The following is a 16,382-nucleotide window of genomic DNA, read 5'->3' as shown; positions in this document are numbered from 1 at the left end:
CGCGGCGGCCCGCGCGTCGGCGCGCTCCCTGGCTCGCCCGCACACCCGGCGGCCGGGCGCACACACCGGCGCACACGCCGGCTCACAGAGCACACGCGGGCACCCGCGCCCGCCGCCGCCGCCGCCGCCGCCCCGGGCGGGGGCCGGCCCGTCACGGTGCCGAGCCAATCAGCACCGAGGCGGTGCGGCGGGGTGGGGGGACACGGAGTCCGCACGGCGGACACCAGGCCCGCGGACACGGCCGCTGCACGTGCGCACGCTCGCACTCACCCGCCCGCACCTTCGGGGGCGGCGCGCGCCCCGCGCCCCGCGCCCCGCGTCCACACGTGGACTGAGCCGCCGCGCCCGGAGCCAGAGTCAGGACGCCACCGCGACACTGTGACACGCAGACCCACCGGGGAAGTCCCCGTGCGCACACACACGGCCGAGCCATCCACCTGCACACGCACTCTTACACGCATGACCCTCAGACTCGCGTCCGAAGTGCCTCGCAGAGGGACACGCTTGGATGCACACACGCTAGTTTCTGGACAGAGGCTCAGAGACCCACTCAGAGGCAAACTCAGACGCACTTTTAGGTGAAAACTCTCGCCTCTCCCCCGCCCCCATGACTGGGCATGAAGGGGATACCAGAGTTTCAAGCCGGAAGCCTTAGAGTGCAATGGTCAAGAAGACAGGCTATGGGACCAGACAGATAAGTATTTAAATCCCGGCTGTGTGGCTTTGGACAAGTTTCTTAACCTCTCTGAGCCTCAACTTCCATGCCTGTAAAACAGGGATAACAGTATATTTTTGTCCCAGGGCTGTTGTGAGAAGTATACTCAAGGACCCAGGTAAAGCACCCAGCATGCTGCCAGGCACAACGCCCGGTGGCTGGCACCCCGCAGCTGTTCTTGGATGATGGTGATTTATGCTCCCTACTTTTCTCTCCCTTAACTTTCTCTACCTCCAGTTTCATTCCCAGGGGTAGATAAGAAGGAAGCAGATAAGAGGTCTGCAGCTCCCAGGGGTTGGTTCTCAAGTGTGGGGGCCCAGTGGGGACAAGTCCTGACTCTGCCTCTGACTTCCACCGGGCACAGACCACTGCTCAGGGCCTTCTGACTGCACTCCCAGCTCCTGTGCTCACCAGGAAAGAGTTGGATCCATGCCTGGGGGTTCACAGAATGATAAAGGCTATTTGGGGAGTGCGTGCCATGTGCCAGACCCTGCTTTAGGCGCTTTACAAACTTGCTCCACTTTAAGCATCACACGACCCTGCGGGAAGGTGCAGCTAAGGAAACTAAGCTCAGAAAGGCCATCATTTGCCTTAGATCACGCAGCTGGTTAAACGCAGGGAAGTGCTCAGAGAGCCACTGGACTTTAAAGCTCACTCTCTCCTGTGCGTCTTTGTTACAGAAGGGAGAAGACAGTTCATACTAGGAGCTCTTTCCCAACAGCTCAGGTAAACTGCCTCGAAGACGTAGTAAGCCCCCTGTTACCAGAGGCATTCAAAGAGACACCAGCTAGAGATGGTTCAAGGATGCAGTGAAGGGATTGGAGGGGGGCGGGGTAAGGAGAACAGATTGGCTTAGACCCGGAGAGGCAAATGCAAATGTCCACAGGAGGCAGGCAGGCACCCTGATGAAGCCTACTAGGGGAGTGTTCCCAGCTCCAGCCGACATTACCGTGGGGATGAAAGCTCAAATTTCTGCGTTTTCAAGGGAAGCTGTGTATCTGGAATTTTTATGTGGTGTCTCCAAATATCTAAAGTTGGCAGCAAACGCAAACATTTTAATAACACCACAGTGTGGGCAAACCTATGGGTGTAGTGGCCACAGCCCACAGGATTTCAGGGCTCCTCAGATGGAAGGGTCCATGGCTGGCACCTCGCTCCGGCGGCGTTGAGGGCATGCGCAAGTCAGGGCCAAAGAATGCAGAGTGCAGGATGCAGTCAGAGCACTCATGGGCTGCCCCTGTCCCAGCCAGGGCTCCCAGAAATAGGTGTTGATGAGGGAGGCTTTGTGGGGGGCTGGGGTTCTGTATCCTCAGGTCTAAGTGGAGCCAACCAAACCTGGATTTTACCCATTTCGTAGATGAGGAAACTGAAGACAGCTAGTCTTCTGGAGCTGATGAGCTTGAAGGGCGGTTCTCTTCAGGGGTCTGCTCCATATCTGAATCCTCTTCAGCAAAATAAGAATGCCATTTCACCAACCTTTCTGCAGGATGAGGGCAGCTTGCTTTGGGGTGGCTCCCTGTGCCCTCCGAAGCTCCCAGGATGCCCCAGTCCAGGTGTCTCCTCTCCCTGGAGTCTCTCCCACTCCCGCCCCTTCTGCCTGTCCTGTGTTTCAAAGTGGCAACTTGCTAAACCACCCACGGGAGGGAAGACGCCCTTAGAGCCCGTCCTGGAGCCGTGGGCGAGTCACCAGGCCTCTGGGGGAGGTGGCGCCTCCCCTGGTCTCCTGAGTGGTCCAGCAGCAGGAGAGCTGGGCGGGGCCTTGGCGGGAAGAGGTGAGGCTTCTCCAGCTTCACCTTCAGTGCTGGACTCTCCATGCCTTTCTCTCACCGAATCCCTGCAATGTAGGGCTTTTGCCCCCATTTTAAAGACGCGGAGAATGAGATTCGTAAAGATCGACTGATGAAATGGGAAGCTCTGTGGGGTGCAGACGGGGGACCGTGATGGCTGTGGTTAGTTTGTCTGTCTCCTCTCTCCCCTCCCCACCCCTTCCCTCCGCCCCTCCCCTTCCCTCCTCCTCGCCTCGCCTCGCCCCGCCCCACCCCGCCCCTCCCCTCCCTAACTGCATTCTTAGCCTCTTAAGCATAAAGTCCATGGCAGGGCCCGGCTGGGCCATGCTGGATCTTCCTGGCATTCAGTAGGTGCCCTGGGAATGTTTGCTGAATGACCAAGCAAACGAATGAGCAGATATCCAAGAGGCCCATGCCCTGCGGGCCAAGTGCTTGAGGCCGTCATTGCTGGTCAGCCCTTTCTGGGTTATGGGGCACAGGTGTGCCAGCTGGACCTGCTAAGTGGCCTTGACCTTCCTTCTTCAAGGGACTGAACAGAGCTCACTTTCTCCCATCAGCACATTGGCACACTGGGACCTTGCTATATGGAACAGGCAAGGTGGGGGTGGGGTGGGCAGAGCTGGGCTGGCAGCCTCTGAGCCAGTCCTTCCCCCACCCTTAGGGCTCCCCCCCCCCCGTTTGAGTGGGAAGGGAGATAACAGGGAGCATCAGGTGAGTCCCTTTTACATGTGGACCCTCCCAGGAGTATCCCTTCTCACTTGACCTTGCTGAGCCTCGGTTTCCCCAGCTATAAAAGGGAGGATATGCCACCAACTCAGAGAGTTACTGTGAGGCTCACGCTAATTCACAGACGCAAGCATGCTTGGGAACCTGGGACGAGATCAAAGATCGGAAGGCGTTGCTGTATTTCGAAGGAGGGGTCTGGGCAGCTCTGCACTGCAAAGGATGAACTGTGCAGGGCAGGGAGCCACTTCCGGCACAGGTAGAGGAGACATTCTGGCAGGAGATGGGTGTGTGTGTGAGTATGCGGGGTGGGGGCAGTGGTTAATGGTGAAATCCACTCATCCTTGAGCGGCCCTGGACACCTCATGGCTCCAAGCTGTCCCACTCGGCGGAGCCGAGGGGGCTGGAGCGGGTGGGTATGCCTCGCATTAGTATAGAAACCTCTCCACCCCAGCTGGAGATGTGTGGAGATCTTAGGAAGAGCCAGTCTCCTAACATGAGGCCTATGAGGCTCCCTCGCTTGGGGCCTCAGTTTTCTCATGCGTGACGGGCCTGCCCCACCTGTTTTCCCAGGAAGGGGGCACGGTGCTGGGCTGCTGCTGGGGTTCCCAGGTAGTAAGCTATGACTCTACCCGTGAAGTGCTCCCAGGCAGCACCCCCGAAACGCATACGAAAGTGGCTTACGTTACGCAGAAGAGATTCTCTTGGACCACGGGGACTGTGCTAGGACCATGTACTTCACCTCTAGAGCCAGGGCAGGTGTGTCCAAGGCAGCCCCGCACGATAGGAGTATAGTGAATGCCACCTACGAAATTCAATTTTTTTCTGGTAGCCAGGTTAAGAAAGTAGAAAGAAATAAGTGGAATTAAATGTAGTAATATATTTGTTGAGTGACTGTTGCCTGGCACGTAATATTAATTTATTAATCAATTCACTAATTCAACAACTCTGCACTGAGCCCGCCTGTGGCATGGTGCCAAGTGCCGGGAATGAGATGATGGGCCACACAGGTGCCGGCCCGGGCTCAGAGCTCCAGTCTAACGGGGAAGCGGATCATTAAACAGGCAATGGCAGAAACCCCCTTCCACATGAGGGAACATCTCAGAAACTGCAAGCACCAAAACTTGAAATAAAATTTACAATTTAAAATATATTTTTTACAGTCCTCTCGAAGCAGAAAATACTGAATGTAATTTAGCTTAGTAGCTTGTAGTCATCAGTGTGAACAAAGAATCACTGAATCTTGATGTGGAAAAGGACCGGGAGATGAGTCAGTTCCAGCCACTGCTTGGGGGACGATACGAGACAGAGGTGCCCTCAGGACTGTAGAAGTGGTGCACCTATTCACCCTTGTTGACTAAAGGACTTCGGGCTTCTCTGCCTGAACAGTGTCCCTGTCTCTCCCCTCGCTCCCAGGCCACCAAGCTACTTCCTCTCTACAGCACAGCTCCCTCCGCTGACAGTTCCCAACTTCCTCTTGAGGTGCTGCCTCTAATCTATTGCGGACTGGGAAAAAATGGAAAAAACGAATGCTTATCAGAGTTGTATGTAAAGTAAGAGTCGGTGGGTTCTAAGTGAGAAACTTCCCCTGGAGTAAAGAATGTGAGTTTAGTGTCAATGATTGTGGCTGTTCGGAGGTTTCAGGAGAGTTGTTCTCAGGTTGGAGGGTAGGTGAGGTGTTGTTATAAATACATAAGAGGCTTATTAATGGCCGGGCATGCACGGACTAATTGCTTCCTCCTGTTTACATATAATCAATCACTTCCACAGTTCGGAACCATGGCAAGCGGCAGAGTGGAGAGGGAACATGACTACATGGGATGGGCCTCGGAGGTCCGGCTGCCCCCTCGTCCTTCTTGCTCAAGTCTTTCCTGAAAAAACAAACAAACCATCCCTTCATCCCTCACTCTCCTTGCCTACTGCCCTCTCCCCTTCTCTTCCCCTTCCCAGCAAGCTTCTCGAAGGAATCGTCTATTCTCGTGGACTCCATCTCTCTCTCTCGACCTCTCCTCGTCCATTATCGCCTCCACCATCTCTCAAACACCACCTGCCCCAGACCTCTCTCTATGATTCTCTGTCCCACGCCTGGTCCTCGTTCAAACCACCATCCACTGAGCTGTCTAAGTCGGGAACCTGAACTTTGTCCCTGTTCCCCCTTCTCCATCAGCTTTGTATCTGGGACATCCCAAGTCCTTTGATTTGACCACCGAAAAGTATCTTGAATCCATCCACTCTTCACTGCAGCCACCAGTGCAGTCTGAGTCTCCGTCACCTCTCACCGGGGCAACTGCGCTGGCCACTTCACCAGCCTCCATGCATACTCTCTGGTCCCCTTCCATCACACGCCACACTGTAGCCAGAAAGATCATTTAGTGCAAAAATCATGGCCAGCCCCTGCCCTGTGCCTTCCCTCCCCTGATACTCAGAGCCTTCTTCTGCTCTCTCTGGATAAAGATCCAAATCCTTGTCATGCCACGAGGCCCCGTCCAGGTGGTCGGGACCCAGTCATCACCTCCGTTTCTCCATCCTTGGCTCAGCTGGAAACCCCACCTGCACATATGTGATTCCTAGACTCACACCTAGGTCACACCTTCCTATGTAAGCAGGGACCGTGTCTGCTCTTGCTGGCCACCAAATCCTCAGCCTGTGCATGTGGGTGGCCCTCCACAAGCACTTTTGCCTTGAGCCTGGCTCCCTCTGAGGTCTGGTCCAAATGAAACCAAGGCTAGATTCTCTTTGCCACAACCTGCCTGTGTGACTCTAGGCAAGTCTCGTCACCTGAGACACTGCTCAGTGCGCTCAGTGCAGGGAAAGGCCTCCAGGGCTTTCAACATCTAGGATAATATGGCTAAATATCCACTATTCTTATTAATCTTAATAACGGCCCTTTGAAGTAAGTTCTATCATTATCTACGCTTTGTAAATGAGGAGAATCAGGTGGGGGCGGGGCGACGTGATTTGTCCAAGATGCCACAGCTACTTAAAGTGATTGGTGCGGGATTCGAACTCAGACCCATGGTTCCAGAGCCCACAGGCATGGTCACGGGGCAGCTGGGATCAGGGAGGGTGCTGAGCGCTCGGATGAGTGCAAGGTCTGGGGGTCTGGGTTGGTCAGCGGTGAGGGAGGAAGCAGGTGTCAGGGAGGCCTGTTATATGTGGGTTAGTGGTGGGTGAGCTGACCCTTCCGTGAACCCCTCAGATTTCTGGGTGCAGGGAGATGAAGGAGCTCAAGGTCAAGGAGAGGCTGCAGCTGGGCATCCACAGGGGACGAGGTCTCCAGGGACTCGCCTGGCCCCTGGCTGGGTTATTGGGCCAGAGCTGGGCTTGACCTCTCAGCTTGACTGGGGTGGGGCTGGAGGGGGTGGCGGTTAGAGCAGGGCCCTCCCTCTGGAGTGTCAGGGTGATGGGACTTCCAGGCAGCAGTTGGGGAAAAGTTGCTAGATTTCTGGGAAGCAGCAAAGAGCAAAAGCTCTGGAGTCAGATCTGGTTCAAATCCCAGGCCTAATCCTTCCTGTGTGTTGGGTGACGTTGGGAGGTGACTTTATCTCTCTGAGCCTCGGATTCTGATCTATAAAATGGAGACGCCTCCACTTGCTCTTTAGGGTTCTGACCATTAAAAGTGTGCCTGACACACAGTAGGTCTTCGTGTGTCACAGCCCTGTGCCCGCCTCTCCCCACCCAGCCCCGAGACCTTCCTCGGGGAGCAGGAGGGATCAGCCTGTGGCTCGTTATCAGAAAGAGAAGTGTTAATATCCCTGATATTAAAAAATAACCTTATCGTCATTCTGCCTCGTCGGGAGGAGATGAGCCCACATCAGCATTCTGACGGATGGGGAGCAGTTCTCTGTGTTTGCAGGAGAGAGACAGACAGACAGAGAAAGGAGGGAGGGAGGGACAGAGAGAGAGAGAGAGAGAGAGAGAGAGAGAGAGAGAGAGAGAGAGAGAGAGAGAGAGAGAGAGAGGGAGGCAGAGGCTGTGTGTGTGTGCGTGCGTGCACGTGTGCGTGTGTCAGAGTGTGTCAGGGCGACAGTACTTGCTGGGGGGCTGGGGTTGCGTGGGTGTGAGGGTACGGGTGGGTGTGTGGGTGGTGATGGCACCTTTCCAGAGCAGGGGAATACTTTTAGGAGTGTGACTTAGTAATACCCAATATTGGATGTATTGAAATGCTAAGCAGCTCTACAGATCTGTGTCTGATTTTCATTAAAACTGCGGAGGCAGAGGATGTGACGGGAGGGGCAGCGGCTCCTTCACTGCCTGGAAGGTCTGATTCGGGAGCCAGAGCCAGGGTCACGATCGGCACCCCCGCCCGAACCACTACTGCCACCGTCCCAGCCACCACCACCTTTGCCATTGCCACGGTCACCGCAGCATGGAGGAAGCTCTGCCCCTACGTTAAGCCGTCCTGCTCACTGAGCAGCCTCGGCCGTTGCTGCTGCTGCTGCAGATCGAAAGCTGTCACCCCCGTGCTGCACTTGGGCAACCCCCCCACCCCCCACCCTGGCTGCTTGGCACGTTTGCTCCTCCGTCATATGGGCAAAGAAGAACCCCTGCCCCACCCCCATCCTGTGCCATCCACCCACGTTTTCTGAGGCCCAGCAGTGCTGGGATGGGGGCAAGGGGCTGTGCTGGATCTGGGGCGTGGGGGACACATGGACTGCCCTTCTCTTAGTCTCATGGTCTAGACAGCCCTAGAATCGATCGTTTCACGGCAGTGCGGTTGGAATAGCCGCACGCGACTGAAGGGTCCGGAGGAAGGAGAGCTGAACAGGGTGGTGATGGTGTGCGTGTGGGGAAGAGGAGGGGAGCAGTCGCAGGCCCAGAGGGGGCAGGTGATTTCCCCAAGGTCACACAGCCAGCAGCAAATCTGGGACCAGAACCCAATCTCCCGACTCCTCATTCAGTGAGGTGGCACCTACACAAGGCCATCTCGCCGTGGAGGAGCCAGCACGTAGGGAGGGGGCCAGGCTGTAAGTTTGTTCACGTGGCAGCCTCCGGGAGAGGTTAAGGGTGGGAGGGGGGTGGTCTGTGTCCTGCTCCCCCGCAAGGCCAGGGGCAAATGAGCAGCCCGAAGGGGCTGACATTTCTGAGGTGCCCGCGGTGGGCTGGATGCTTTGCAATTACGTTCTTCAGCAGCCCTCCGCAAGGTTGCAAGGGTTTCATACCACTTACGTTAGGCTCCCAAGAGGCTCAGAGGGACAAGCTGTCCAAGGTCACCCAGCCAGGAAGGAGCCAAACTGCGATGTGAACCCAAGGACTTCTTTCTGACTCTCAAACCAAGTGGGTCCCCCTCGGTCAGACAACTCCCTGAGGCGGGTTTCTTGGAAAGGAGACAGAGTGTAACTTGGAAGCCGGCGACCCATAGGTGGTTCAGGGTCACCTAGAAGGAGTTCCCAAGAGTCCAGTTTAATTTGGAATTGTCCCAAATGCAGATTCACTCCCGGGGATTCGTGTGAAAGAACGATCGAGAGCCCAGGGCTGCGGGGCTGGGCTGTTTGAATTCCGGCCAAGCTGTTCCAGGCTGGCCCAAGGTCATTTGTTCGGGGAAGAAAGGCAGCTGCTCAGCCCTGGTGCCCCGCCCTCCCCGCTCTGAGCGAGCTGGGGAGGATGAAGGACAGAGTTCCCGGTGAAGGCAGATTACCCGGTAAGGGGGCCGGCTGGCGGGGCGGGATGGCACTGTGGTGACAGGTCCATCAGGCCCTCCCTCTGCCTCTTGGAGGGGACGTTTCCCGGGGCTGCTGGTGACAGGCCCGGGGCTGTGGAGGGCGTGCTGACGAGGTGGAGACAGGCTGGCCCCAGCCCGAGGTAGAGGTAGCGATGGGCAGGGGCTCAGCCTCTTCGCTGCCTCCCCGTGGGAAGGAATCACCCAGTCACCAGCCCTGTTCCAGCTCGAAACCATTTACTGAATCCGTCCTGTCTTTAATTCCATCGCCTCCCCCATTCTGGCCGTAGCCTCCCGGGGTGGGGTGGGGTGGGGAGGGGGGAGCTTTCTGCCTCCCATGCCTCACTTCCAGTCCTCCGGCCACCCACAGCCAGGGTAATTTTTCTAAAGCACGACAGCCGCCCTGCTTATCTCCTGCGGTGACCCACTGTCCCAGGAGGAAGCCCCAACGCCGAGGCCTGAGAAGCGAAGCCCTGTGTGGTCTGGCTTCTGCTCCTCTCTGTGGCTTCGGCTTGTGCTCTTCTCTCCCGGCTCTGGGCCTTTGCATGTGCCGTTCCTTCCTCCCGGCACCATCCCCTCTCCCTGCCCCTTCCCCACGGGTGTGTGTGTGTGTGGCAGGGTGCTCACTTCTACTCCTGCAGGTCTCGGCTTGGGCCTTCCCTCAACTAAAGCCCTAAAGCCCCCGGTGCCCCCTGGCACTTACCCCTTGATCGTCCTCATCGTGTGATAGACTCTCAAGGCGTGTGGGGTGTGTGCCAAGTGTTGGGCCCACATCGCCTCATTCCACGCAGGCAATGACCAGTGTGGTGAATACCTGTTCGTCCATCTCATCCACCAAACTGAGAATGCCTCACGATTGTTAAGGGTTTCACTTTGTCAATACTCCAAGGCACCAGCGGGTAAGTGGCGGGTGTGAGCCAAGAATTCAAGGATCCTGACTACCTACATTCCACCCCACATTCTACCCTTGATATCTTGGCCTCTGGGGGCGGTTCCGGGTTCCAGATGGGTGTCAGCCCTGGTCATTCAGACTTCAGCCGGGGCCAGCCCTCCCAGCAGCCCTGGGCCTCTGGGCGCCTGACAGTTCCGAGCAGCTTCCCAGCGGGGGCACGCAGGGGCTGCCCCACGGAGTGTGACCACGCGCATTCACCACCCTTCCCTTTGGCTCTCCTGGCCCAGTTTCTGCAGACCCAGGGCTGACTCCTGGAGTCCCTGACCTGCCCCAGTCATGAGCTCCTGGCTTCCGGATCTCACCTCCTGCTCGTCCCCAGATTCCCATCTCCAGATTTCAGATCAGCCTCTTGACCCCACCCTGCTTCCAGCTTGCTGGCTCCATGTGGTGGCTGCGGACCCTGGATCCTGCCCAAGGCCCTCTGCCCAAGCCCTCCGTCTGGGCTTGGGCCACTTCTGTCAGCCTGTCCCCCGACCAGAGCTTTGAACCCCAACATGAGAGCTCAGCGCTTTGGCCCCGCCTCCTCTCCCCACCGCCACTGAGGGGCTGAGGGGGCTGGGGATGATGAAGCCTTCTCGGAAGAAGGAAGCTAAAGATGTAAACGAGCCCGTGAAATCTCTGATGACAGCCGTGACCACTGCGGCTCCAGCCATTAAACACGGAGCTTTAACGGCCCCCGAAATACACCTGGGGCGCTTGTCAGCAGCTCCTGCTCATCACACGTGCACATGCAGGCCGTGCACACGCCTGCAAATGCATGCACACACACCCAGGCTCAGCGAGCAGCGCGCACGGGTAGAATGGAGACCGCAGGAGACAGTTTTCAAAGTCCCTTTGACCTAAGGACAGGAGACTGAGGTCCAGGGTAGGGGCCCAGCCATCCTTCTGGCCTGTATCCTCTGTGGTCTCCCCATCTTTCAGATTGCATTTTATATTTGCAGAGCACTCACTCATCCCTTGCAGCGTTCTGAAACGGCTTCGATGTGGGTCAGGTACTATTAAATATCCGCCCCCTCCCCTGTCCCCTAACACAGCCTCAAACGTGCAGCTCAGTACCTGGCACACAGCAGGCCCTGGGAGACGGTGTTTCCTGAGTACACTCAGTCACATCGAGGAAAATTCCTGAGAGCCTCTCACTTTGTCTGAGGCCCATTTGGTCAAATTGAAAGCCCTGGCTGTGGGGCCTGGGCTCTGAGTCCTGGCCTTGCCCCCACCTCCTGAGCGACCTTGGCCTTCCATATGACCAAGGACTCCTCTGCTTTGGCGTCAGTTTCCTTATCAGAAAAGGCCCTGTCCTGCCCTGGTCTCTGGAGCATCCCATTGTGGTTGTCTGAATCACGCGGCAAATGTTGGCAGGCCTGTGGTCCCTGCAGCCTGCAGAGGGATGGTGATCTGGCAGTGTGGGAGCTCAGAGCCTGCTGGGAACTCAGGGCTGAGAGGCTCTGTTCGGGGTCCTTCCTTTGCGGGCAGTCATTTTTGTTCACACAGCAATAGGCACGAGGCCCATAGTAGGTGCTTAGGAAAGACGGTTAGTCTGAATTTTCAGAAAACATTTGGGAATCTCTTTTTCTGTGTCAATTCCCCACCAAGAGGGCTCTGTGTGGCTCTCACCTCTCCAGCCTCGGGTCTTACCTCTTCTGCTTCCCCACGCCCAGCTGTAACCGCTCTCAACGTTCAGTTACCCCAGTCTACTGCGGCCTCTCTGGCTCCTGTCCGCCAGTCCCTTGGCTGGCACACTCCTCTTCCCCTTGCCCGATTTCTTTGCCCGCTGAGTTCCCCTTCAAATTACTCACTCTTCAGGTCTCCCAAAAGCCTTTTCTGCTTCCCCACATTGGCATTGGGTGTGTCCTCGGGCTGCTCAGCCTCCTGAACTTTTGCCATCACAAAAAAACTTAATCACGGTGACACATCCATGCTGGGCGTCTCTCTTCTGCAGGCCCCTGGAGCCTGAGAGGCCGTCACGGTGTCTCCCCCACGGCTGGGCACCGCCATGGACTGGCGGCATGAACGGGTGCTCCGAGGCAGCTCCGTGTTGGCAGGTCCGGGACGGGTTCCCGTGGCTCTGTTGGTTCCTACCTCAGGATTTTAGCACCCACCCTGAGCTGCAGGCGCCCAAGGGCCTGCCACATGCGGCCATTTCTGGGTCCACCGGGCTGCCCGTCCAGGAGAGTCCAGGGCCAGGTGCTGCCCCGACATGGGCTCCGCCCATCGTGCCACAGGTAGGCATGCTCGGCCGGGAATCACCCTTTTCAAGTGCCAGGCATGAGGCCAGTGCCACGAAGGCCGGCAATTCCCTCCCGGGCATCTTTTGCAAACACAGTGGGCCCGTCTCTCACATTCCCAGGGGTCTCGGAGCTCCACCTTCCCATCTCAGTCTTGGTCACTTTTGCCCTTTCCAGGGGCCATCTGTCATGGACAAGAGGATGGATACGGGGTGCCAAGGACTTCTATTTTAAAGTTCCTGAGCAGAAAACTGCCTGCGCTTGTGTGGAGGTAGCTTGCAACGAGACCAAACCCCAAAGGATCATCTGCGGTGGAAAAGGTCAGGGGGACGGGTAATGTGGAAAAGCAGGCGGGCCGGGCTGGAGGCTGGCGACTCCAGGCAGGCGGTGGCAAGGGTGACGGGCCCTCCTCCGGCAAGCCACCTCCCACCTCCATCAGAAGGGACTGACGGCAGGGCGGGCAGAGGGTTGTCAGGGGAAATTTGAGTGCAAGCAGATGGCAAAGGGCAGGCTCAGGACAACTTCCGGACCCTGGGTTTGGGGGCACTGTGGAGTGCGGGGAGAGGAGAATGGGGGAGTCGGTCAGCGGGGCGGAACCGTGAAAAAGCTACTCCACTTCTCTGGGCCTAATTCCTTATCTGTAAAATGCAAGGATAATACTAGTAGCTTCCCGTGGGGCTGCTCTGAGGATGAAATGAATTGAGATGGATACAGCTCTTACAGCAAAGCCCGATGCGTATCAGCCGCGGTGATGATGAGCGACTCTACACGTTTTGCTGTTGTTGTTGTGGTAATAATGGCGATTGTTTATTGAGCGGACCGTGTGCTGGCTACTCACATAATGACTCATTTAATCCTCGCCACACCCTGTGGGTCAGCACCCTTGTCCCGGCTGACAGAGGAGACCCAGAGGGGTAAGGGCAGCGCCCCTGGTCCCGTGGCTGGGGAGCGGCAGAGGGACAGCACCTTGAGGCAGAGTCTGTGGACCGCCCCCATCGGCCCTCTCCCCAGGGCCTCAGGCTCTCTGCCCACCCAGGGCTCCCTCCTCTGCATCTTAGTCCACGGTTCCCCTCTGGTCCGAGGTTCAGTTATCCCCTGGGAGAGGTGGGGAGCCCGTAGGGGCAGTGATGTTAGCCTGGTAAGGCTAGTGCTGACCCAGTGAGCATGCTCTGAGGGAGCCATTGGTGACCATCGGTGGCTGGACATGTGAGGGGGAGGGGAGTGTGGAGGGAGGGGCCCTCACTTCCAGTCTCTGGGACGGTGGTCTATCCCAAACCCTCTGCCCCCCATCTCATTTCCAACAGGGACTCGTTTAAGAGCGATGGCCAGCTTGCTAGGGAACTTCAAAGATGGTATTTGATGAGTTTTAGCAGCTTCAGCAAAACTCTAATTTGAATTTCAGGTGCTGGTGTGTGATTTCCTCAGTGACAGCTCCGAGGGATGCTTGGGCTCAGCTGTCATCCAGCGGGGCCTCTCGCTGGCTGCCGCAGCCGCCTGCCTTCCAGAGGACGGGAGGCTGAGCGAGGCTCCGCTGAAGCTCGGGGAGGAGAAGCATAAACCAGTGACAGGGAGAGTCGGGCGGGAGACGAGGGGGCCCGGGAGCAGAGACAGAGGAACAGAGGGAGAGAGAGGGGAGGAGGAGGAGGGTGAGGTTAGAGGCCTCGGGAGAGAGGGACAGAGCCACAGAGAACAACAGGGACCGGAGGGGAAAGATATGAAGACCCAGGCAGCGAAAGGCAAGACGGAAAGAGACAGAGACAGAGACTGACAGGCCTAAAATCAGCCTGAGGGAGGGAGCGAGAGAGACCAGATGGAGGGACCACTAGGGGCCAAGGACAGAGGTGGGGACAGGGACACAGGAAGACAGTGGGAGGCAGGAAAAGACAGGGTGGGGGTGGGAAGACAGAGAGACAGACTGAGAGAGATTGGAGAGGGGCGAGGAGCCCCCCAGAAAGATGGTCATTCGCCTGACCCGCATTTACTAAGTGCCCGCTCAGTGTCAGGCCTGGTGGGTGTGGGGCCTTGGGGTCCCAGCTGAGAACAGGACAGGCAAGTTCCAGCAGGTGTGGAGGGGGCCTGGGCTCAGGGCACAGGGTGCGATTGGAGAAGGGAGCTCTGTCTCCAGCCCCGCCCTGCTCCCGCAGCCGCCTCCCACCTTAGCTGGTATTGCTGTCCCCCTGGTGAGGTGGAGAAGTCCTGCGTCTCCTGATCCCAGAGTCCTGCTCTGACCTGTCCGCCTGCTGCCCCGCCCCCCAGCAATGACGGGGCAGTTCGCAAGCAGGAACTCTAATGCTCAGCCCCAAGGCTGTGTGTGGGATGGGGGCTCATTTCCCACTGCGCCCTCCACAACACACACACACACACACATGCACACACACACACGTGCACATGCACACACATGCACGCACGACCAGCTGGCAAAGAGAGGAAAGAGCGAGCCTAGGAGCAGGGAAAAGAGTCACCTCATCTCTCTGAGCTCAGTTTCCCCCTCCGTAAAAAATTAGCGGCAGAAATTCACACATCTCGCAGGGCCCTTAGGAGGTAAAAAGAGATGATTCGTGTAAAGAGTTTAGCCCAGCACCCGGTCCTCTCGAATCTGACCTGAAAGGACACACACCCCACCAAATGGACCTGGATCTGAGATCCGTCCCCACCACTACCACCACCACGCCACCCTTCCTGGGAGAAGAGGAAGGCCGTGCTGCCTCCCCTCCATCTCCTCCTCCCTTGGAAGGGAGGACGCCTTACAAGGCTGTGTGCACCTTCAAGGCCACGCGGGACTCCACCTGCCTCAGAGTGGACGATTGGTGTCATGGGCCCTGTAACTGCCATCCAGACTGGCACTCTGCTAGGTGCTCTGGGGCCCTGGGTGGGAGCCACACGCCTCCTTGGTGGGTGAGAATAAAAGGCCTGGGCAGGACAAGGTGAGGATTCCAGCCCAGACAGCATGTGGCCCTGGAGCACTTGAAATGTAGATAGCTTGAATTGAGATGACTTAGTATAAGAAAATGCAAAATGTCTTATTAGTATTTTTATATCGATTACATGTTCAAAATAATTTGGATGTCTTGGATTAAATACAACATATTATTACATCATTCTCACCTATTTCTTTAAATGTGGCTATTAGAAAATTCAGAGTTATCCATGTGGCTCATATTATATTTCTATTGGACCTCACTACCTAGAACACCTGAGCTGGAGGAACCGTTAGACACCCAGGACTCTGAGCCTCTGCTGTACATGGGAGGGGACTGAGGCTCAGAAGGGGAGGGACTTGCTCCAGGTCACACTGTCAGGAAGGCGTGTCTGGGAAATTGGAACTTAGGTGTCAGAGACAGAGTTGGGAAGACATGTACAGGTGTCTGGCATTGCCTGGGCCTTGAGTTCATTACTACAGATGAGAAGGCATGATTTCTAAGCTTCTAACACCTGTGAGGTGGATTAGGCGCTTGAAAAAGCTCCTACCAGGGCTGTCGGCGGATGCTGACCTTGGGCCCGAAGCCCTCACCAGGGACGGGGCCATAGAATTAATGACACCCCAGCCACCGAAGTAATGGGCTCATTTAGAAAGAAAGAAAGAAAGAAAAAAAGTGAAGCTGAACTGTGGACAATAATGAAGGCTGCAGTCTTCACGTGCTCAGTGAGGGGCAGCACAGAATTCTTCAAATACGACCTGCTCAGCACTTAAGGCCCTCGGGGGACCCAGCAGAGGGCCGTGAGAAGAACAAAGCCAACGTCTTCAGCTGAAGCTGACTGGGTGACCTCGGGCCAGTCCGCAGCCTCTCTGGGTGCCAGCTTCCTCGTTTGTGGCCCAGTTGTCGATGAGGGCAGGCTTTGGAATCAGACAAACCCGGCCACCGGCTCTGCCGCTTATCAATGACCCTGAGCCAGTTACTTAACCTCTCTGGGGGCCCACTCCTTTATCTGAAAAACTTGCCTAAGTCTTACTTAAAAGATTGTTGGGAGGACCAGTGGATGACAGATGTGAAGCGCTTGGCCACTGCCAGGCACACGGGGAGGATTTGTGCGTTCAGTAAATATTTACTGGCACCTACACTGTCCTAGGCACCGGGAATCCAACAGTGAACCAGACAGGCCGGGTCCCCGCCCTGCAGGAGAGGAAACGGCACGATGAGTAACTTAGTTAGAGCATGATGAGCGCTATGAAAACAAATTTAAGGAGAGCGAAAGGATGGAGAGGGACACGGGACTGTTTGAGGCAGTGTGGACAGAGATGGCTCTCTGAGGCGACATCTGAACGACTAGTGATATTGGTAGGATCTGAGAATCCTGGTGCTGGGAAGGTCTGCGAAGGCCACCC

The 16,382-nt window shown here is 56.8% G+C and overlaps 1 protein-coding gene and 1 long non-coding RNA gene across 5 annotated transcripts in view; one reads left to right on the top strand and one right to left on the bottom strand.

The window, feature by feature from the left end:
- Positions 1–11,374, bottom strand: part of EPHA8 (EPH receptor A8) — a 45,659-nt gene extending 34,285 nt beyond the window's left edge. The window contains exon 1 of one of the 2 annotated variants that reach the window (XM_016149285.2): positions 10,893–11,374. In XM_016149285.2, the coding sequence (XP_016004771.2) occupies positions 10,893–11,157 (265 nt within the window). In that variant the 5' untranslated portion in view covers positions 11,158–11,374. Of the gene's footprint in view, positions 1–9,587; positions 9,702–10,892 lie in introns of those variants that run through there. The other variant, XM_016149288.2, reaches the window with a different exon arrangement.
- On the top strand, positions 8,335–15,652 carry LOC118610027. Of its 3 annotated transcripts, XR_004953671.1 has the most exons (5): positions 8,335–8,502; positions 8,655–8,866; positions 9,526–9,783; positions 11,773–12,055; positions 12,236–15,652. It is a non-coding gene; the product is annotated as an uncharacterized LOC118610027 (long non-coding RNA). The 3 variants fall into 3 exon arrangements; XR_004953672.1 differs by lacking the exon at positions 8,335–8,502 and having other exon boundaries at positions 8,577–8,866; positions 9,676–9,783; XR_004953670.1 differs by lacking the exon at positions 8,335–8,502 and having other exon boundaries at positions 8,578–8,866.
- The last annotated feature ends 730 nt before the right edge of the window (positions 15,653–16,382 follow it).

Source organism: Rousettus aegyptiacus, unplaced genomic scaffold (assembly GCF_014176215.1).
Source record: "Rousettus aegyptiacus isolate mRouAeg1 unplaced genomic scaffold, mRouAeg1.p scaffold_m13_p_1, whole genome shotgun sequence".
NCBI lineage: Eukaryota > Metazoa > Chordata > Mammalia > Chiroptera > Pteropodidae > Rousettus > Rousettus aegyptiacus.
Note: the sequence above shows the minus strand (reverse complement) of the source record. Positions and strands in the feature narration are given on the sequence as shown.